Source organism: Anopheles coluzzii, chromosome 2, assembly GCF_943734685.1.
Source record: "Anopheles coluzzii chromosome 2, AcolN3, whole genome shotgun sequence".
Taxonomy (NCBI): domain Eukaryota; kingdom Metazoa; phylum Arthropoda; class Insecta; order Diptera; family Culicidae; genus Anopheles; species Anopheles coluzzii.
The window spans coordinates 61,177,823-61,199,753 of record NC_064670.1 but is presented as its reverse complement, the minus strand read 5'-3'; the positions used below and the strand labels follow the sequence as shown (position 1 = coordinate 61,199,753).

Sequence of the window (21,931 nt, the reverse complement as noted above, 5' to 3'; positions counted from 1 at the left end):
AGACATACGGCATACTACAGACTAGAGATTTTCGGCGGCCGCCTAGTCCACCTACCGTTAGGTCCACCGCTGGTTCATGGCGGTGTTTTTTTTTATCGTGGAGGTGCATCCTGACTGCAGCGTATGCATCGAGCAGGAGACAGTGTGGCAGTATGCAAGTTACCCGCTGGACAGGAGCGGTCGCGCGGCAACGCCATCATTCCGCACATCTGCATGCCCGTCGTGGGTTCTAACCGCGTATGAACCGTTCGCCGTAGCAAGAACTGACTATCCGGTTACGTGGTACTCAAGTCCTGAAAAGGCCGGCATGACCGCGTAGGCCATTACGCCAATAATAATAATGTAATGGGTTAGGCGATAGCTACGGTCGCCATATGATGAGCGTACAGCTGTACCTCAAGTATCGTCGCGGTAGGTCAGTTTTTACTGACATGAGCCGAGGTGGAATAACACTTTTGTTCGAAGCGGACTTTTCAACACTTGATCGTCCAGGCGATCATAGAAACCTTTAGGAGGTTTCCCTTACTGGAAACGTTGGAGTTTAGAAGCCTTACCTTGGGTAGGGGGACATAACTAAACTCTTGAAATAAGTTGGAAGGCGAAGTATTAGGAAGCGTAACGTCCTATCTTGGCAGTCCGAACGAATCTGACTTGCCACGGTCGGAATTGGTTTTATTTATACTCAATGGGTTTCGAAATATTGGTTTTGGTATGTGTTTTTGTCCTAATTAAAGGTTATTGATATGAGGTACAATTAATACATTTTATTGGAGTGAGGTGTCTGTCAATTTGTTCCTATGCTGCGCTTTTAGTGTTTTTACAAAGGTTCTGGAAAGTTTCAACTGTTCTAGCCAAAGAACGAGTGCGTTCGTCGATCTTTGCCTACACTGCGCTTTTAGCAATAAGTTGCTATGCGTCTCTGTTTGTCCACTTTGCCGCAGTAACGCTTGAATTGCTTATGTTGCGCGTTTCGGTTGTTTTCGATAAATGTGTCTCAATTGTTTTTTCTATGAACGGTATGGTCTGGGTGTGTTGCTATGGTGTGGATTGATTTGCTGATGTGTTCTAATGAATGTGTTGCAATGGTGTGATTTGGCTTTCCGAAGTGTGTTACAATGTGTCTATAGCTGATAGTGTGTATTATAATAAGTTCTGTATAGCAGATATGCTACAACAATAATAATAAGAAGAAGAACTTAGCATAGCAGTCCACACTCGGGGAAGGTTGTTGTTTTGACTTTGGTGCTGCCGGGTCTACCGCTGTGACGCGACAAATGCACGGAATGCACTTGACCAAAACATGAACCTACCGATCCGAACCCATTCCAAGGCAATGCCGGTCAATCGGCGTCATGATAACGACTCAAAACCAACAAGCCACCAGATTCTGGACGGACATGTGCAGCACCATACGCGCACCATAATAAACAAATCCAGAATCCTCTTTTGTATGGATTCAATTCAAAATGTTGGTTCTACTTGGGTCCGCTAGCTGAATTAGATATAAATGACATATCGCACGCTCGTTTGCTTAGATCGTGTGTCTTTTTAATACCCCCAACAGCAGAGCCGATCGCAAAGATGCCGATGCCAATGGTTGTGTTGTCTCTCAGGTAGCGAGATCGAAAATGCATGGACTTTGTAGCCGCAGCGGATGAAAATGTACGCATTAGAATAAAATAGTTTTGGGGTTTTCAAACGCACGCACACACACATACACACAAACACGCGCGCGCAAACTCACATACACACACACACACACACACACACACACACACACACACACACACACACACACACACACACACACACACACACACACACACACACACACACACACACACACATACGTGTATATATATATATATATATATATATATATATATATATATATATATATATATATATATATATATATATATATATATATATATATATATATATATATATATATATATATATATATATATATATATATATATATATATATATATATATATATATATATATATATATATATATATATATATATATATATATATATATATATATATATATATATATATATATATATATATATATATATATATATATATATATATATATATATATATATATATACACACACCTATAACTATACACATACACTAGGCATGTGTAAAATGAACGAGAATCGCACCGTTCGAACAGTTCGGTAAAGTGAACGAACGAACGAGATTCTTAACAAAAAGAACGACTAGGACTTTTGGAAGAAACTTGTTATGTATGTGAACGCAGGATAAGTGACAGACGTCAACAGCTGTCATCCAAGCAGACCACGCCGCTTGCGTCCGCGCTTTTTGGACTTCTTCTTTTCTTTCCAATTGCCATTGTTATCACGTATAAAACGAATTGTGTAAACCCGAAGTATTTTCCTAATAAACCAGTGAACTCACAACAGTAAATACAGAACATTTGGTGTCAGAAGTTCCGGATTTACGGTCCACAGTCTGTAACGTACATTACCCTTGTGAGAGATTCACTGTGAGAAGAAAAACTTACTTTAAAATGACGACACTAGATCCATCGTCTATGGCTGCGCTATCCCACAAGATCGCGGAAGCCCTAAAAACAGCCATCGGATCAGCGGCAGGGGAAGCACGCCAAGATGCAACACCCTCGACGTCACGGGCACCGTCATTTTCTCATCCAGCTTATCGCACCACCGAAGGGACCGTCTGCGACTATTTCGACCGAATGGAATGGGCCCTGCAGCTGAACGGTATCCCTACCGAAAAGTACGCCGATTACGCGAGAGTCCACATGGGAGCCGAGTTAAACAACGCGCTAAAGTTCCTGATTGCACCGAAGCTACCGCAAGAGATTCTGTACAAGGATCTCCGGAAAACGCTCGAAACGCATTTTGACAAACAGCGCAATAAGTTTGTCGAAAGCATCAAGTTCCGGCAAATTACGCAGCAGCAAGGGGAAAGCATCGCACAATTCACATTACGCCTGAAGCAGGGAGCTGCTCATTGTGATTACGGAGAGTTCTTGGACCGCATGCTCATCGAACAATTGCTACACGGACTAATGGAACGTGGTATTTGCGACGAGATTATCGCAAAGAATCCAGTAACATTTAAAGATGCATGTGAGATCGCCAGCACGCTGGAAGCAACACACAACACCGCGCAGGAGGTTAACGCAGGGATGCCGTCCGTCGAATCAACGAATAAGTTGGGTTACGAGCAGCCGAAGACAAAGAAGACACCTGCATCTCGTACTACGTCGAAGCCCAGCAAGTCAACGCGGCGAGAAACGTCCCAAGGTAAACCAAAACAAGGTACAACAAATCCAGGTATGTGCAATGGTTGTGGTGGAAACCACCTCCGAAATCAATGTCGTTTTCGTGATGCTCGTTGCAACACGTGCAACAAAAAGGGACACATTTCTAAAGTGTGTAGATCTCGGAAAACTAACCACGATGAAGATTCTATTAATCCCGTAAACACCCGCCCAGAAGCCTCCATCGATTACGTACAAACGCTAAATGCCCTACAAACAACTTCGCCATCCGGGAAGAAAATGGTAGAAGTTACGATCGATGGACATCCTTTACACATGGAGCTTGACACAGGAGCCCCATGCGGTATTATTTCGGAAGCAAAGTTAAAAACAATTAAAAAACAATTCCGCTTACTTCCATCCGAACGACAGTTTTCTAGCTATTCAGGTCACAGCATCACCTGTTTAGGACGTTTGCCAGTTAACGTAGCCATGGGGTCTGCAAATAGAAAACTAAACGTTTATGTTGTTTCGGGAACATCCGAGCCGTTATTCGGTAGAGAATGGATCGCGCAGTTTTCAGATCAGATCGATATAAATTCCATGTTTGCTCCTAATGTTTCTGTCCAATCAGTCACTGACACAGAACCATCAGCCATTCAAAAATCGAAACTCAATGATCTTTTGGAAAATTTTCGAGAAGTTTTTAGCGATACCCCTGGAAAGCTAATTGGTCCTCCGGCAAAAGTACATCCAAAGCCTGGCGCCACACCTATTTTTTTCTAAGGCTAGAGAGGTGCCACTTTCTCTGCGAGAGCGTTGTTATATACAACATTGACAGCTATGGCATCCCCCTGTGCAAAGCGACGGAAGAAATCATTCCCTTTCGCGCATTTTCTCATGCTTTCTTTTTCCCTCCTACGGCAAATTTGTCGAGCAGCGTTTCGAGCTACCCGTCCCTGGCACCGCCTCATACCCCTCGCCTGAGCGCGCTGTCGAAGGTTTGGATGTGTTGGTGCGTCAGACGGCCAATCGCTGTCAGTCGTCGTCCGTGCTTTTTCCCTCCATAGCGCTATCTCTTTCACGCGTATGGTCAATGCTCGCGAGCTGTTGTGGCGCTCAAAAAAACCGTTAACAAACATTGCGGCGATGAAGTTGCATTTTCACAAATCAAACCAAAAAAGCGCAATGAGTTCAATCGCTGCAATGTACAAATGACTAAGGAATCGCTAGTTCACGTTGGAGGGTTTGCTGTGCAACGCGCAGAACCCTAATTCCAAGTAGCGCACGCAAGACAGGTGGCCATGGCCGGGCATAGGAAAGCTTAAAGCAAATTACATAAAGCTTAAGTTTATGTGACACTATGATTTTCCTTTTATATGTTGTAGATTGCACAGATATGCTGAGTCGTATGTGCATGGGTGTGAGTGTGCGTGTGCGTGCACAACTGTCGCCGAATGTGTTTTCTTCCGGAATGTTATGATCCATCGGTCAAAGAAAGGAAGGTGTTCATGACGGTGTTTTTTTTTTTTTATTGTGGAGCTGCATCCTTCCCCCTGCCTGCAGCGTATGCATCGAGCAGGAGACAGTGTGGCAGTATGCAAGTTGCCCGCTGGATAAGAGCGGGCCCGCGGCACCGCCATCATTCCGCACATCTTAACAGCATGCCCGTCGTGGGTTCTAACCGCGTATGAACCGTCCGCCGTAGCAAGGGGTGACTATCCGGCTACGTGGTACTCAAGTCCTGAAAAGGCCGGCATGATCGCGTAGGCTATTACGCCAATAATAATAATAAGAAGAAGAGGAATAACATAGCGTAACAGCCCACACCCGGAGAAGAGATTGGATTATCTTTGTTGCTGCCGTGTTACCGCTGTGACGCGACAAATGCACGGAATGCAATCGACCAAAACATGAACCTACCGATCCGAACCCATTCCAAGGCAGTGCCGGTCGCACGGAGTCATGATACCGACTCGAAACCAACAAGCCACCAGATTCTGGACGGACAGGTGCAGCACCATACGCGCACCGTAATAAACAAATCCAGAATCCTCTTTTGTATGGATTCAATTCAAAATGTTGTTTCCACTTGCATCCGCTAGCTGAATTGGAAAGAAATGTGCTACATATCAGACGCACGTTTGCTTCGATCGTTTGTCTTTTTAATACCCCCAACAGCAGAACCGGTCGCAAAGATGGTGGTGCCAATTAAATGGTTGTATTGTCTCCTAGGTAGCGGTAATCGATCGGGCGGCGTGCAGTGCGTTTTCTAAGAATGCATGGAGTGTGTAGACGCAGCCGGTGACAATGCACGCATTAGAATCAAACAGTTTTGGAGTTCCCGCACGCACACACACACACACACACGCGCACGCACGAACGCATGCACGCATGCACGAATGCACGAATGCACGTACGCGCGCACGCGAGCACGCACCCACGAAAGCGCGCAGGCGAGCACACACCCCCCCCCCCCCCATCAACACCCCCCCCCCCCCTCCCGCATGATCGATTACGGCTACCTTATCGGAAGAAAGGCTGGTTCCTCACTCAAAGCACCGGGAGGGGAGGGGGATCGCGGCATGATAGAGTGGACGATCACTTTCCCCGCGCTGTGTGTGTGTGTCGTGGCCAGAAAACTCGAGACAAATTCCGGCACATTGAAAAAAAATATTTTTTATTGCCACTATACACAGTGGTACATGATGCTTAGAAGGTCGTTGAAGCATCAAACATGTTCAAATTAAAAAAAAAATATTAGATTAGTGTTAGAAGTTCTCGTACGCTTGTTATAAATAGGCTTCTTCACCCTCAATTGGCAGGGGCATCTTATGGTCTCATCAGCAGCGGCACGAAATAAAATAAACCATCAATACACCGATAACACTTTAAATCCCAAAATGAACCAGCTTCTCCCGTATCGTCAAGGTCACACACAATAAATAAATGCTAACACTCACCAATAACAATACACAACCGCAATGTACATATATACCAACGCATACACACAATCAGCTGACGGCGAAAGGCACGGGCTGAAGCGCAAGTAAGGCATGGCAGGGAGGGGAAAGGGAGTGAGAGGAAGAGGAGGAAGGAATGGGCGCCAATATTTTTTGAATTTTTCGGCCGTTTTTTTGCTCCGCCGTCTGAAATAGTTCATCCATTCCTTCAGCAGATGGCGCTCGTTCCGCACCTAAAAACTGCAAGAAATACGCCGGCTATCGTAGTTTCGGCTGAAGTCCAGCGCTGTTTTTTGCGTATTTTTTGACACAAAACGACGCAAAAAACTACGCAGAAAACTGCTCGAATCTGCGCAGCGGGATGTTGGCAGCTCTGCGACTGCTCGAACGAGCAGCACTGCTCGAAACAGGAAGGGAGCGAATGAAATGTCATGCATACAAGGAACTGAATAAAGAAAACGCGTGTAACATTTGTACTGCATCAAAAATACAATAATTTGGCGACGAGAAAAGGGAATTATACGTTTTCAGTTACTTAAACAGTTCCCTACGTTGGTGAGAAGGAGCATTTACCGTTATTACTTCTATCGGTGCTACGAATACGGTGAATTTTGATGCTGTTGGCGGTACTACGTCTGGCGTTGCTACTGCTGCCGGAGCGTCAGCTGGATTGATTACGGGACGAGCTGCTACCATTTTTTTGCTACTACCGGAGATACTACTGCTGCTCCTACTACTCTTACTGTTGCTGTGACTGCTACTGCTTGTATATCGATGCAACCACAAACCGTGGCGAGCGCTGGATCTTCCACACCTACTGCTTCTTCTTCTTCCGGTACCAACGCAAAAATGGCTAATATGTGTGTTTTCGAGCCTTTCAACCCCGTGTCATCATCGTTCGATAGATGGATGGAACGGCTAAAAATTTGGTTTAGAATCAACCAAATTGGAGATGGCGATAAAAAGGACTTCCTTCTACATTACATGGGCGGCCCTACGTACGACGTATTATGCAACAAGCTGCAAAACGCCGATCCCTACACGAAGTCATTCGACGAAATCGTTGCACTCCTGAGAAATCACTTCAACCCTGCACCGCTAGAAATCCTAGAAAACTTCAAGTTTACTAGCCGTAAGCAATTGGAGAACGAATCATTGAGCGAATACTTAATGGAGTTAGAGAAGCTGGCTAAAAGCTGCAATTTTGATTCGTACTTAGACAAAGCGCTGAGAAATCAATTTGTCTTTGGCATTCGGAATCGTGGAATACAGTCACGATTGCTGGAAGTACGCGATCTTACACTATCCAAAGCCAAGGACATTGCGTTTGGAATGGAAATGTCATTGCGTGGGACCGAGGAAATGCATGGAACCAGCCCGAGATGTGAAGTGCAACAAGTTACGGCCAATACAAAGAAAATATCATCGACAAACAACGGTCAACAGCGAAAGTGCTACAGATGCGGCGATACAAATCACATGGCTAATAGATGCCAGCACAAGCAAACGGTTTGCAGCGCTTGTGGGAAAAGAGGACATCTACAAAAAGTGTGTTTGTCTCGCAACAACAACAGGCGTCAGGAGAACACACATTATTTGGAGGAAAACGACCCAAAGGATGTTCTTCATGTGAGCACGGTCCAGAATCATGCTGGTAAGTTTTTGTTGAATCTGAGGGTCAATCAAGGTGTACTAACATTCGAGGTCGACACTGGATCGCCGGTATCATTGATAAACATAAAGGACAAACAAAAACATCTCAAAGACATAGAAATTTTGCAAACGGACTTAAGACTAGTAAGCTATTCGGACAATGACATAAATGTGTTGGGAAAATTATTGGTCACAGTAGTGGTAGAGGGAAGAAAACTCGTATTGCCACTGTATGTAACGAAGTCCAACAAACACCCCTTGCTGGGACGTGATTGGTTACGTGCATTAAATTTAGATTTTAATCGCATTTTCAAATCTGGCACACACACTGTTTCATACTGCGATAGGGATGATGAATGCAAGTACAGTGCATTAAATGCCTTACTTCAGAAATATCCATCAGTATTCAGTAAGGAAATTGGAAAAGTAAAAGGAATTCAAGCTTCACTAACAGTACGGGAACATACAAAACCTGTGTATATTAAAGCAAGACAGGTGCCGTTTGCGCTTCGTGATGCAGTTGATAAAGAAATTAATCAATTTGTAAATGATGGTGTATGGGAGCGCGTAGACCATTCTGAGTGGGCGACTCCTGTCGTTGTGGTAAAAAAAGCTGGTGGTAAGGTACGGTTATGCGGAGACTATAAAATCACCTTAAACCCAAATTTAATGGTGGATGAGCACCCTCTCCCTACAATTGAGGAACTTTTTGTGACTGTCGCTGGGGGTAAGACATTCTCTAAAATAGATCTATCCCAAGCATACTTACAACTTGAAGTACGACCAGAGGATAGAAAATTTCTCACCCTTAGTACACATAGAGGATTGTTCCAGCCATCAAGGCTCATGTATGGTGTTGCGTCTGCCCCAGCTATTTTCCAGCGTCTGATGGAGGAGGTGTTACAAGGAATAGAAGGAGTGACAGTTTTTATAGATGATATCCGTGTTACTGGGCCAGATAGTGAAACCCACTTACAGAGGTTGGAATCGGTATTGCAAAGGTTGGACAAGTACAATTTGCGAGTGAATAGGGATAAATGCGATTTTTTCGCCAAGCAAATCGAGTATTGCGGCTATATGGTTGATAAAGATGGCATTCACAAAGTTCGTAATAAAATAGACGCTATTCAGAATATGCCCATTCCTAAGAACAGGGATCAAGTACGATCATACGTAGGTTTGATAAACTATTATGGAAGATTCTTTCCAAATCTTAGCACGACTTTATACCCACTTAATAACTTATTAAAAGAAGATGTTCCATTCCAATGGACAAAGGAATGCGAAAGTTCATTTAAAGCCGTTAAAAAAGAAATGCAATCTGATCGATTTCTCGTTCATTATGATCCTTCACTACCAGTGACTTTAGCAACGGACGCTTCGCCTTACGGGGTGGGAGCGGTCCTTAGTCATCAATACCCAGATGGTACGGAACGGCCAATTCAATACGCGTCCCAAACTCTCAATAGAACACAACAAAAGTATTCGCAAATCGATAAAGAAGCGTACTCGATCATTTTTGGTATTCGAAAATTTCATCAATACCTTTATGGTCGTAGATTTATTTTAATAACCGATAACAAACCGATCAGTCAAATATTCTCGGAAACTAAGGGACTTCCTACTATGTCAACTATACGTATGCAGCATTATGCAGCATTTCTTCAAGGTTATGATTACATCGTGCGACATCGTCGTTCATCAGAACACTGCAATGCCGACGCCATGTCTCGGTTACCGACATGCACGACTGATCCCATGAATGAAATAGAAGAACCTGATTTTATTGAAGTCAATGCCATCGAAACATTACCCCTCACTGTTGATGAGTTAAGTTCAGCTACAATTGCAGACGATACTGTCCGTGAATTACTTCGAGCCTTAAGAATGGGAAAGAGCATTGATGCTAAATTCCGATTTGGCATAGATCAGAATGAATTTAGTTTACAGAAGGATTGCTTACTCCGCGGTACTCGTGTTTATGTACCTCCTGCTCTACGTAAAAATGTTTTAAAAGAACTTCACTCGACACATTTCGGGATTTGCAGAATTAAGTCTCTAGCCAGGAGCTATTGTTGGTGGGAGGGCATTGATAAAGACATCGAAAATGTGGTTAAGGATTGTCAATCCTGCCAAGTGTCGAAAGCTAATCCTCCTAAAACATCATTCCACTGTTGGAATACTCCAAATGAACCATTTCAAAGAGTTCACGCAGATTACGCAGGACCGTTTATGGGATATTACTATCTGATTTTAATCGATGCCTATTCTAAGTGGCCTTCGGTTTATGTAGTAAACAACACAACTACTGATACAACAATACGAGTGTGCAGGGAGTTTTTCAGTACTTTTGGAATCCCATCTGTGTTTGTTAGTGACAATGGGCCCCAATTCACTTCAGCTGATTTTACAAAATTTTTAAAACTAAATGGAATAGTACATAAGCTTATTGCTCCATACCATCCGGCCACTAATGGACAAGCTGAACGGTTCGTACAAACAATGAAGTCCAAATTAAAATCTTTAAATTGCGATCGTTCTCAAGTCCATAGTGAAATATGCAATATCCTTTTAAACTATCGCAAAATGATTCATCCTGCCACTGGTTTCTCTCCTTCAATGATGGTGTTTGGTCGACAGATTCGTTCAAGATTGGATCTTATGATTCCATCGGATGACCCTGAGAGGAGTGAAATTCAGAATAAAATTCGAGAGTTGACAGTTGGCTCAAAAGTTGCTGCTCGAGAATACCTACATAACAACAAGTGGAGCTTCGGCACTATAAAAGAACGGTTGGGTAAATTACATTATTTAGTACAACTTGGAGACGGTCGAATTTGGAAACGGCACATTGATCAACTGCGTAGTGTGGGCGATAATCTTCCCATATCTACCGAGGATTCAATTTTATTGCGCGCAGAAGAGCCCAATAGCCACACTGAAGACTTGACTGTGACCTCTGACTTACCCTCGACCCAGACCCCGTTAACGGACACACAGTCTTCAACAACCAACGTTTCTGACTCTGCACATCCAACTATACAAACTGTCCCTGTGCGTTCAAAGGTGATCCAGTCGTCGACATCTACTGAGTGTGCCACCTTTGAGGGGACTTCCGGTTCGTCAGGCTTGACAGCGGATTCTGGACTTCGTCGATCAACAAGAACCATCAAACCTCCTCAACGATTGGATCTGTAGCAGAGCGGAAGTAGGTGCTTTATTTCCGGGGAAAGAGCTGTTATATACAACATTGACAGCTATGGCATGTTGGCAGCTCTGCGACTGCTCGAACGAGCAGCACTGCTCGAAACAGGAAGGGAGCGAATGAAATGTCATGCATACAAGGAACTGAATAAAGAAAACGCGTGTAACATTTGTACTGCATCAAAAATACAATAAGCGTTACGCAGCAGAAATCAACAAAAAGATTGCAGCAGGCTTTTACGAACGAGTTGACTACTCCGAATGGGCTTCACCCACACACATCGTTGTTAAAAAGAACGGGAACATCAGAATTACGGGTAATTACAAACCGACTTGTTTGAAATTAAATTTACTTCACACTTTATGAATTTGATCGCGCCAGTTTATCGACGGATAAAAACATTTATTGTCGTTTATTTATACTTAATTCCACAACTTCACAATTCCGCTTCGTTCGTTTTTGCGTTCTTGCTTTCTTGGCGTCTTTCCTCGGTCTCATCCTTCCTCGCTCTCTTCTGTCAATTCTCTGTAGTTCATATTCACGGCAAGGTTGGATCGTTGCAAGGTTGGATCGTTTTCAAAATTACCGTTAACACGACATTCGTGTTTTGACGTTCGTTACACTCCCCCCCAGTATGCCAATGTATGTTGGCTTACTCCTCAGTATTCTTGCGAACGTCTAGCACCGCTAGTTTTACCGCGGGTCTCTCGTAGACTGCTCCAGTTGATGTTTTTACTGTTGCTGAGCGGACCTGTCCGTCTGCACTAATCTTTCTTGCTACCACTCTTCCTCTTGGCCAACAGTTCCTTGGCAGCTTTGGGTCAACTATCAGCACGATATCGTCGATTTTGATTGAAGTAGCTGGAGTGAACCACTTTGATCGTCGGGTTATCTCTGGCAGATAGTCACTCAACCATCTTTTCCAAAATTGATTGGCTATGATCTGAGAAGTACTCCAGTTCTGTCGCTGGCTAGGTCCATGATCATCTAGTTGCACTAATGGTTTACTTCCGTTCGATGAGCCTAGTAAGAAATGGTTGGGTGTTAGGGCAGGTGCAGCATCGTGATCAATAGAGACATGAGTAAGTGGTCTTGAGTTTACTACGTTTTCAATTTCAATGAGAAGGTTGTTGAGAATTTCATCTGATAACTTCTTGGAAGTACACGCCGCCATAAGGTTTGACTTTACTGTGCGTATTAACCTTTCCCAACTGCCACCCATGTGTGGTGCTGCTGGTGTAATAAACTCCCATTCCGTATCGGCGTCTACAAACTCTTTTGCAATATCCTTTTCATTGAATTCTTTATCTAGCTTCGCTAGTTCTCGCTGTGCACCAATAAAGTTTGTTCCGCGATCGCTGTAAAATTTTCTTGGGCGGCCACGCCGAGAGATGAAATTTCTTAGAGCTATTATACAAGAGCTCGTTGTTAGAGTTTGAACTAACTCAAGATGTATAGCCCTAGTCGTGAGACAGATAGCCAACATTACCCATCTCTTTTGGTTACTTCTGCCCACTGCGACTTCTATGGGTCCAAAGTAATCGATGCCTGTATGTGTGAATGGTCTGGAAAAAACTTCTAGACGTCCTGGTGGTAGATCACTCATGCGCGGTGGGTTCGGTTCTGCTTTTTCATTTTTACAATGTTGGCAATTCCTACGTACGTTGTTGAATAATGGGCGGAGCCGACTAATGCAATACTTTTGACGCAATTCGTTTATGACAGTTTCAACATTGAGATGGTGGTACTTAACGTGGTAGTGTAAAACTATTAGTTTTGTAACGTAATGTCTGTTAGGCAAAATAATAGGAAATTTTGCATCTTCTGTGGCATAATGACATGCTGCTACTCGGGATTTCATTCTTATAACTCCTTCTCGATCAAGCCAAGGAGAGAGTTTATATAATGCGCTTGTTTTTGGGAGTTTTAGTGTATCACTATTTTCGGATGTTGTGAATCGTTTAAGTTCATTATACTCCATGCCGTAGCATTCTCTCTGCGCTAATTGTATAATATAATTTTCCGCCTCGCCTAATTCCCTCGTTCGCAATGGCCCTCGATTGACATGTACTCTGTTACGAATATTATGTACAAATCGCTTAATCCATCCCACCACTTTTGTTATTTGCCGCCAGCTAGAATATTTCTCTACATGTATGGTTGGTGTGGCAGAAACCGTATGAACTAACACATTAGCTTTTAGTTCATTATCTGTTGAGTTATTTACATTATCAGCATAAGGCCATTTATGTTCGTCTTCATATAAGAAATCAGGTCCCTTGAACCATCGACTATCATTAGATAGATTTGGCGGGTGAGTCCATTTTGTAGCATCATCGGCTACATTTTGCTTGCTGGGTATATATCGCCATTCCTTACTTTCCGACAACTCAAGGATCTTAGTTACGCGGAAGCCAACGAAAAGACTATATCGGCGGTGATCGGAATTAATCCAACATAATACGTCTCTTGAATCACTCCAGAAAATTTTGCGAGATATTTTGATCTTTAAAGCCTTTTCAACTGTGCTTGCTAGTCGAGCTCCAATAAGAGCTGCTTGCAACTCCATTCTCGGGACTGACGTTAGTTTCAATGGTGCCACCTTTGTTTTTGATGTTACGATAGAACAGCGAACGTTTTGTCCATGAACGATTCTCAGAAAGACAATGGCCGCCATTCCGCTCCCTCCAGCATCTACGAATGTATGTAGTTGAACATCTTCAGCACCATTGATGGAATATTGCTGGGAATAGCATCGGGTTATTTTTACTTGTTCGATTTGTGGTAGAAGTTTTATCCATATCATCCACTTCTTCAATTCTTCAATATGTACTGGTTCATCCCAATCAACTCTTGAGCGCCAAACATCCTGTAAGACCACCTTGAGGTATCCTAAAAAATGTGCAATTAGCCCGAGAGGGTCGAATATGGACATAAGGACTTGTAGCATTTCTCGTTTAGTTGGTGATCGATTTCCCGTTAACAATGATGTATCATAACGATGCCACCACACTTTATACGTCAGCACGTCTAGGGCAGTGTCCCACCACATGCCTAGAACTTTTTCTACGTGACTTTTTGATGAAAAGTTCATACATTTTTCGGTAGAAACACTTCCATTAACATACGCCTCAACGGATTTACAGTTGCTTATCCAATTGCGCATTTCAAATCCTCCAGCACTGTGAACAGTTTTTACGTCGTTTATCAATTGTAAGGCTTCACTTTCTGTTTCAACACTCACAAGCAGATCATCAACGTAATGAGAATGAACGATAGCTTCGTATGCTTTGGGGTGAGTAGTTTGAAAACGTTCCGCGTTCCGATTTTTCACGAACTGGGCAGTGCAAGGTGAACAACATGCACCAAAGGTCAACACGGTCATAGCATACACGGCAAGTTCTCCATCTTGTTCTGTCCAATAAAAACATTGATACATTTGATCCTCTCTACGCATGCTTATCTGGTGAAACATTTCACGAATGTCACCTGCGATCGCAATTTGACCCAAACGAAAGCATAATAATATGTTCAATAGAGAACATAAAAGATCCGGTCCTTGCAATAACATACAATTCAACGATAGGCCATGCGAAGACTTCGCTGCTGCGTCCCAAACAATTCTTATCTTTCCTGGTTTGTTGGGATTTTTAATAGGGAAGATAGGTAAAAACCATTTTACTTCGGAGATTTCATTTGAATCCAATTTTCGAACATATCCTTTATGATAATATTCTGCTATCATATTATGTAGAGTGTGGTTTAGCTGTTCATCTCTTTTCATTCGTCGTTCTAAGTAGCGGTGACGACGTAAAGCCATCTCTTTATTTACTGGTAGACCGACGTTTTCTAATCTCCATAGTAAACAGGATTCATAACGAACTCCGTTAAAACGTGTGTTATTTTTTAACATTGTTATCGCCCGTTCATCATCTTTAGACGCTAAGTTGTTTTTTGTTGCTACCCCAAGACTATCTAGATCGAAATATTCTTTCATTGCTTGGTGAAGGTCACTGTCATCAGGCTCATGAAGCAGGTGAATGTTCAATTGATTGCTTGTATACGTTTGCGTCTCTTCGTTCACAGGGCCATAGATCGTCCAACCCAATCTTGTTTTTACGGCAATCGGTTCTCCAAATCGGCCTTCTCGCGTTTTCAATGGAGTAGTTAAACTTGAGTGTTGTGAACCAATGAGAATACGAGGCTTGGCGTTGGTATATGAGACCATCGGTAGTCCTTTAAGATGTTTAAAACGCTGTCCAAGCTTCTCTATGTCCAGTGATTGTGAATGAATGTTTAGTTCGCTTACCGTTCTTATGTTTCGTAAACACATTTGCCTTCCACCGGATTCACCATGAATTTGTAAATTCACTATTAATGAATCTGGTTCTTTTCGAATGCTTCCATTCGACCATTGCAGTTCCATAGGGCGGGGTGTTCCAGTAAGCTGCAATTCATTTGCTAGTGCTTGATCAATTAGTGTAATCTCAGAACCGTCATTGAGCAATGCATAAGTCGAAATTTGTTTTTCTGGTCCTATAATCACCACCGGAACATATTTTAGGAGTACCGATCCTTGATCACCGAAGTGAGTGTTATTTGCTGTCCTATTGTTAGAGGTAGGAGACAACTGTTGCTCTTGAATAGGTAAATTTCCATTGTTTCTCTGCTCGTAATGTAGCAGAGGATTATGTTTATACTCACAGCCGGACACTCCACATATTTTATCAGAGCAATACGGTGGGAGATGTTTCTTTAGACAGATACGACATATTCCATTATTCTTCACTAAAGCCCATCGTTCATTATGTGCCATGCGCAAAAACCCTTCACAACAATTCAAGGAACTGCAGTTAGCAGTACAACCCACACAATGACTTTCTTCTCTAGTTATTTGTTGGTTATTTTGATGAGAGTCGGTTGACACGTCATGTGCTACGATACTTTCTCGACGATGGCCACTTGGAATTTGTTTCTTTGAAAAACGTCCATAATTAGATAATGAGTGCGCGTTAACTTGTCTACCGTTATGGTTTCCATATGGTACTTTAGAGGGTTTGGAAGGTTTTTCTTTTATATTCGAAAACGCTATAGCACTGGTGGCCGAGGCCAGTTGATATAACCAGGAATTAAATGTGGCGAGACTTATGTCCTGAAGATTGAAACGATATTCTGCCCAACGCAATTGTAAATGCGGTGGCAGCTTGTGCACCAATTGATGTAATAAAGTAATGTTATATAAATGATCGGGCACTTTACATGCCCGTACGGTGGCACAAAAGTTCTGTACGGCTACTGAAAATTCTACCAAAGTCTCCAGCTTACTTTCGTCGACTGCTGGGAGCACAGTTATTTTATCGGTTATCGTTTGAACAATGCGTTCGGGTTGACCGTAGAGCATCCGCAAAGTTCCGATAACTGTGCCGACGTTCTCAGGATGCATTAATAAGCTTCTTACATCTTCTAACGCTTTCCCATGGAGGCAGTTCTGTAAGCGTATCAAATTTTCATGGGCGGTAAAACCACACATTTCCGTGGTGTTGTTGTATGCGGATATAAATAACGGCCATTCTTCCGGACTGCCGGCAAATCGTGGCAGATCTTTCGCAAACGATTTCCGTGCATCTTTTTGTGCAGATGATAACTCCGCTTGTACTGTATTGATGTTCTGTGTCGGGTTTAGAACCGTATGTTGTGGTAATGTTTGCGGTGGTACCGCATGGACTGGTTCACTTTTCACGAATCTATTCTGTGACTGCGCGTTTTCTTCTACCCAGTCTTCTACTCTTAAACATTCCATATTACTTGCAATGCTTGACTCGTCATCTGAATCATCGGGTATTTCAGTGAGAAGGGCGTACTTCTTTTCGATAAATTGCATCTCGCATCGTCTTTCTTCTTCTAGCTTTGCAAGTAAAAGTTGTTTTTCTCTAGCGGTCGACCGTACTGACGATGCTTTTGAAGAGCGAGAACGCGGAGGTTTCACCGTTTTACATAGTAGCTCATTGCCTTTCATGTTCGATGCCGAAGCCTGCTGATCGTTTGCCACATTTTGCGGCGTGGTGGGTGAAGGATCTTGACTTTGTTCCAAGGCCGGTTGGCTTGATATAGTTTGCGCGATTGTATTTTCTGCCATCTCAGCCTTCGCCTTACTTCGTGTCATACGCTCGCTTGTCGACATCTCACCTAACCTCACTTAGTGACGAACGGCACGAGGTGCTGGAATAAATGTTTTTATAATGTTTGAAATTAAATTTACTTCACACTTTATGAATTTGATCGCGCCAGTTTATCGACGGATAAAAACATTTATTGTCGTTTATTTATACTTAATTCCACAACTTCACAATTCCGCTTCGTTCGTTTTTGCGTTCTTGCTTTCTTGGCGTCTTTCCTCGGTCTCATCCTTCCTCGCTCTCTTCTGTCAATTCTCTGTAGTTCATATTCACGGCAAGGTTGGATCGTTGCAAGGTTGGATCGTTTTCAAAATTACCGTTAACACGGCATTCGTGTTTTGACGTTCGTTACACGACTGTTAATTCTCGTATGATAGTCGATGAACACCCCATCCCGAAGGTCGAGGACATTTTTAACAAACTCAAGGGAGCTGCCTTCTTTTGTCATCTCGATTTAACCGATGCATACACCCACCTTCCTATAGACGATGATTTCAAGCACGTCCTTACGCTAAACACTGTTACACATGGTCTCATCCGACCGACCAGAGCAGTGTATGGAGCCGCCAATATCCCAGCAATATGGCAAAGGCGTATGGAAAGCGTTCTGCAAGACCTAAACAATGTGGTCAATTTTTACGACGACATAATCGTAGCCGCAGCCAATTTCGACAACCTGCTCGAAACCCTCAAAGGTACACTACAGAAACTGAAAGATAACGGACTCCGGCTTAATCGAGCGAAATGTGTATTTGCTGTTCCTTCGTTAGAGTGTCTTGGTCACAAGATCGATCGCCATGGGTTGCACAAATCCGACAAACACATTGCCGCAATCCGTGATGCTCCACGTCCAAACACCCCGGAAGAGCTGCAGCTATTTTTAGGCAAAGCTACCTATTACAGTTCGTTCATTCCGAACCTTTCAACACGAGCTCGTAGCTTACGTGATTTGCTCACAGCGCAGACATTCGAATGGAATGACGTCGCGGATGAAGCCTACCAAGATATTAAGGAAGCGCTAATCTCACCGCAAGTCTTGGTACAATACGATCCTACACTTCCCGTTATCTTAGCCACGGATGCCAGCAAAACCGGTTTGGGAGCCGTACTATCACACCGATTGTCTGACGGAACGGAACGCCCCATAGCTTATGCTAGCTGCACGATGTCCAAAACAGAGCAAAAGTATCCGCAGATAGACAAAGAGGCGTTAGCAATCGTGTGGGCAGTGAAAAAGTTCTTTCACTATTTGTATGCACGTAAATTTACTTTAGTGACGGACCATAAACCGCTAACACAAATTCTACACCCCGAGAAATCCCTTCCAACGTTGTGTATTAGCAGAATGGCGAATTATGCTGACTACTTGGCACACTTCAACTTCGATGTTGTATTCAAGCCTACAAATCTCAACACGAACGCTGACTACTGTTCGAGAATTCCGAACATTTCTAATGTCAACCAATTCAAAGACGAGGGAAGAAGCTCAGGCGACGATTTTGAACAATTTGCGCATGTCCAAATCGAACAACTGCCAGTAAGAGCAGAGCATATTGCTCGAGAAACACGCAAAGATCCTCACCTAGGAAAAATCCTTCAACACCTTGAGCAAGGTCAAAACCTCGGACAATATGGATACAAAGCACCCGAATCGAAGTACACAATCGCAGCCAACTGTTTACTCTTTGAGCACCGAGTAGTCATACCAAGCACACTACGTCAAGCCATTCTTAACGATTTGCATGTGGCACACTTCGGCATCGTTAGGATGAAAGCCTTAGCCCGATCATATGTCTACTGGCCCGGCATCGACGCCGATATAGAGAAAACAGCTAAGGAGTGTCACGCATGTGCTCGTTATGGACCAACACCTCCCAGGTTCGACAGCCATCACTGGGAGTATCCGAGTGCTCCCTGGGAGCGCATCCATATTGACTTCGCTGGTCCCGTATGCAACACTATGATGTTAATTGTTGTCGACGCTTTTAGTAAATGGGTCGAAGTCAAGCCCACAAACACTATAACTTCAGCAGCAACAATTAAAATTCTAGACGAACTCTTTGCAACGTATGGGGTACCGATCACCGTAGTATCCGATAACGGTACTCAGTTCACCGCAAAGGAGTTTAAAGAGTTCCTGCAAAAGAGTGGAGTCAAATATCACAAACTCACCGCACCTTACCACCCAGCAACCAATGGACAAGCCGAACGTTATGTCCAAACGGTGAAAAATGGTCTCAAAGCTATGGGAACAACAAGCGCTAACCTCACACGCAACTTGAACACATTCCTACAGCATTTCCGTAAAACTCCACACGCCGAGACGAAAGACTCTCCAGCCAAACTGTTTCTTGGACGAAACATTCGTACTCGACTCGACCTCGTGAGACCACAAGCTGTTCACGCCAGTGTCTCCGAAAGACAAAAAGCCCAGTTCCGGCCTGTGTTTCGAATTTTGCCACCTGGACAGTCCGTCTACGTACTATCAGGCAACACGCGCATGGACAAGTGGATTCCGGCTACCATCTTCGCCCGTTTGGGAGACCTACATTACGATGTGTTGTACAACGGTCAACATTTGAAGCGGCACATTGATCAAATTCGACGGTTTGAAATGAAGACCAACGATGAAGAAGAAAGTTCTTCAGCTGCAATCTCACCACCGGTTGCAACGACTACCACATCGACACCACTAGCTGTATCTTCAAGTACCGCTACTAGAAGGCTTCGTTTCTATGGCCACGCAGCACCGTCAGCCCCAGCAGAACCAGAGCAGGTCGTAACAGCTGATGACGATTTGGAGGATGAGACCTTCTCAACACCACCTTCCAGCCCACAACCACCAGGAAACGTGTCAACAACTTTGCGTCGTTCGACCAGACTCCGGCAGCCGCCCAAGAAATTTTCTCCCTAGAAGCATCTTTATTAAAGCAGGGAGGAAATGTTATGTATGTGAACGCAGGATAAGTGACAGACGTCAACAGCTGTCATCCAAGCAGACCACGCCGCTTGCGTCCGCGCTTTTTGGACTTCTTCTTTTCTTTCCGATTGCCATTGTTATCGCGTATAAAACGAATTGTGTAAACCCGAAGTATTTTCCTAATAAACCAGTGAACTCACAACAGTAAATACAGAACAAAACTGACTACACCGAACGCGTTCGAACGTTCCGTCAGTGTTCGACGGCACACATAAATGTGGTAATGAAACGTTCAAAATCATATTGCTTTCTCGCTCTTTCTCGCACCGTACGAACGGGTCGTCAGAGATCAAAATGTACCCTGTTGGAGTTGAAATCGTACCCATACAACTCAATTCCTCGAACGCCGTCGAATTTGTCCAGCAGTGTTCGATACGTGTGCTGTTGGTGTGGAAATCGTATCTATACGACTGAATTCATCGAACGCGTTCGAACTGGTGTTCGATCTGTGTTCTGTTAAGTAGTTTTTTTTAAATAGAATCCTTAAGTGTGTATAAGGCATGGGGTACAATATATGCAGGAGACATTTTTGCTCGTAGTAGTTTTTTACATGCTAGTTTTTGGTCGGTTTTGCGATGGATTGTGTTGACCAGACAGCCGAGTGTTTAATGTTTTTAAATGATTGGTTTCAACCACAGAATGAGTACTTCTTTGGCTACAGTATGCGTCTATGGTGGGTAAATGAAAAAGATAACGAGCGTTCTTTGTGAATAAAAACCTCATGAAACAAAGAACGAAAGAATCGTCGTTCGCGTTCGGTTCTTTTTGGTGAGCGAACTAGTTCGTTCGTGTTCGGTGAAAAGAATCGTTTTGCCCATGCCTAATATACACACATATTACTTAATAACACACATATACATACACGCACGAGAGTGTACGGCTACCTTATCGGTAGAACGGCTGATTCAGCTATCTTGTAGCGCATCATCATCCAAAGGGCCGAGCGGGGAGGGGGATCGCGGCATGGTAGAGAGGACGATCAATTTCCCCGCGCTGTGTGTGTGCGTGTGTGTGACGTCCCAAAAACTCTAGACAGATTTCGGCACATTAAAAAAAAATTATTGCCACTATACATTGTGCTACATGATGCTTAGAAGGTCGTTGATGCATCAAACATGTTCAAATTAAAAAATATATTAGATTGGTGTTAGACGTTCTCCTACGATTGTTTTAAATAGGCTTCGTCACCCTCGATTGCCACGGGCATCGAATGGTCTCATCAGCAGCGGCACGAAATAAAATAAACCATCAATACACCGATAACACTTCAAATCCCAATCCAGCTTCTCCCACAGCGTCTCAAGGTCACACACAAATTAATAAATGCTAACATCCAACAAAAAAAATCTTGGAGTTCTTTTATTCATCCTTTACTTTTGATGCACAATCTTAAAACACTCATCACAAAGTTGAGGTTGATCGGGACAGCTTGGACAATACGTAATCGATCTTTTCACAGTTTCACGTGCCTTTCATCGGCCCATGCTTTGCCTGTCATTGTTGTAGCATCGTTTGCATGCGCGTACCAAAGCGTTGCAAAGCGTTGGAGTCGGAATGTCACCGACTTTTGCGAGAGGTAAAGAAAGGGAAGGGAAGGGAGGGGAGGGGGGGGGGGGTTCCAAGAATGAAATTCCATGGAATTAGCCCAACAAACGACATTGTGGAGCGACTGAGACAACAAAGAGAA

The 21,931-nt window shown here is 43.5% G+C and overlaps 2 protein-coding genes across 2 annotated transcripts; both read left to right on the top strand.

Annotated features, from left to right (window-relative positions):
* Positions 1-5,766: 5,766 nt before the first annotated feature.
* On the top strand, positions 5,767-11,080 carry LOC125906537 (uncharacterized). The gene is made up of 2 exons (XM_049605774.1): positions 5,767-7,884; positions 10,950-11,080. The coding sequence occupies exons 1-2, from the start codon at positions 7,005-7,007 to the stop codon at positions 10,973-10,975; spliced, it is 906 nt and encodes a 301-aa protein (XP_049461731.1). The 5' UTR covers positions 5,767-7,004; the 3' UTR covers positions 10,976-11,080.
* A 1,086-nt stretch (positions 11,081-12,166) lies between these two features.
* On the top strand, positions 12,167-20,178 carry LOC125908317 (uncharacterized protein K02A2.6-like). The gene is made up of 2 exons (XM_049611010.1): positions 12,167-12,170; positions 17,750-20,178. Exons 1-2 carry the CDS (start codon positions 12,167-12,169, stop codon positions 20,176-20,178), a joined length of 2,433 nt encoding a protein of 810 aa, XP_049466967.1.
* The last annotated feature ends 1,753 nt before the right edge of the window (positions 20,179-21,931 follow it).

Bases quoted from the DNA above. Each gene is read 5' to 3' on its own strand.
- LOC125906537 (XM_049605774.1), top strand. From the start codon at position 7,005: ATGCAACCACAAACCGTGGCGAGCGCTGGATCTTCCACACCTACTGCT. The intron at 7,885-10,949 runs GTAAGTTTTTGT...GTGCGTTCAAAG, and splicing joins CACGGTCCAGAATCATGCTG to GTGATCCAGTCGTCGACATC.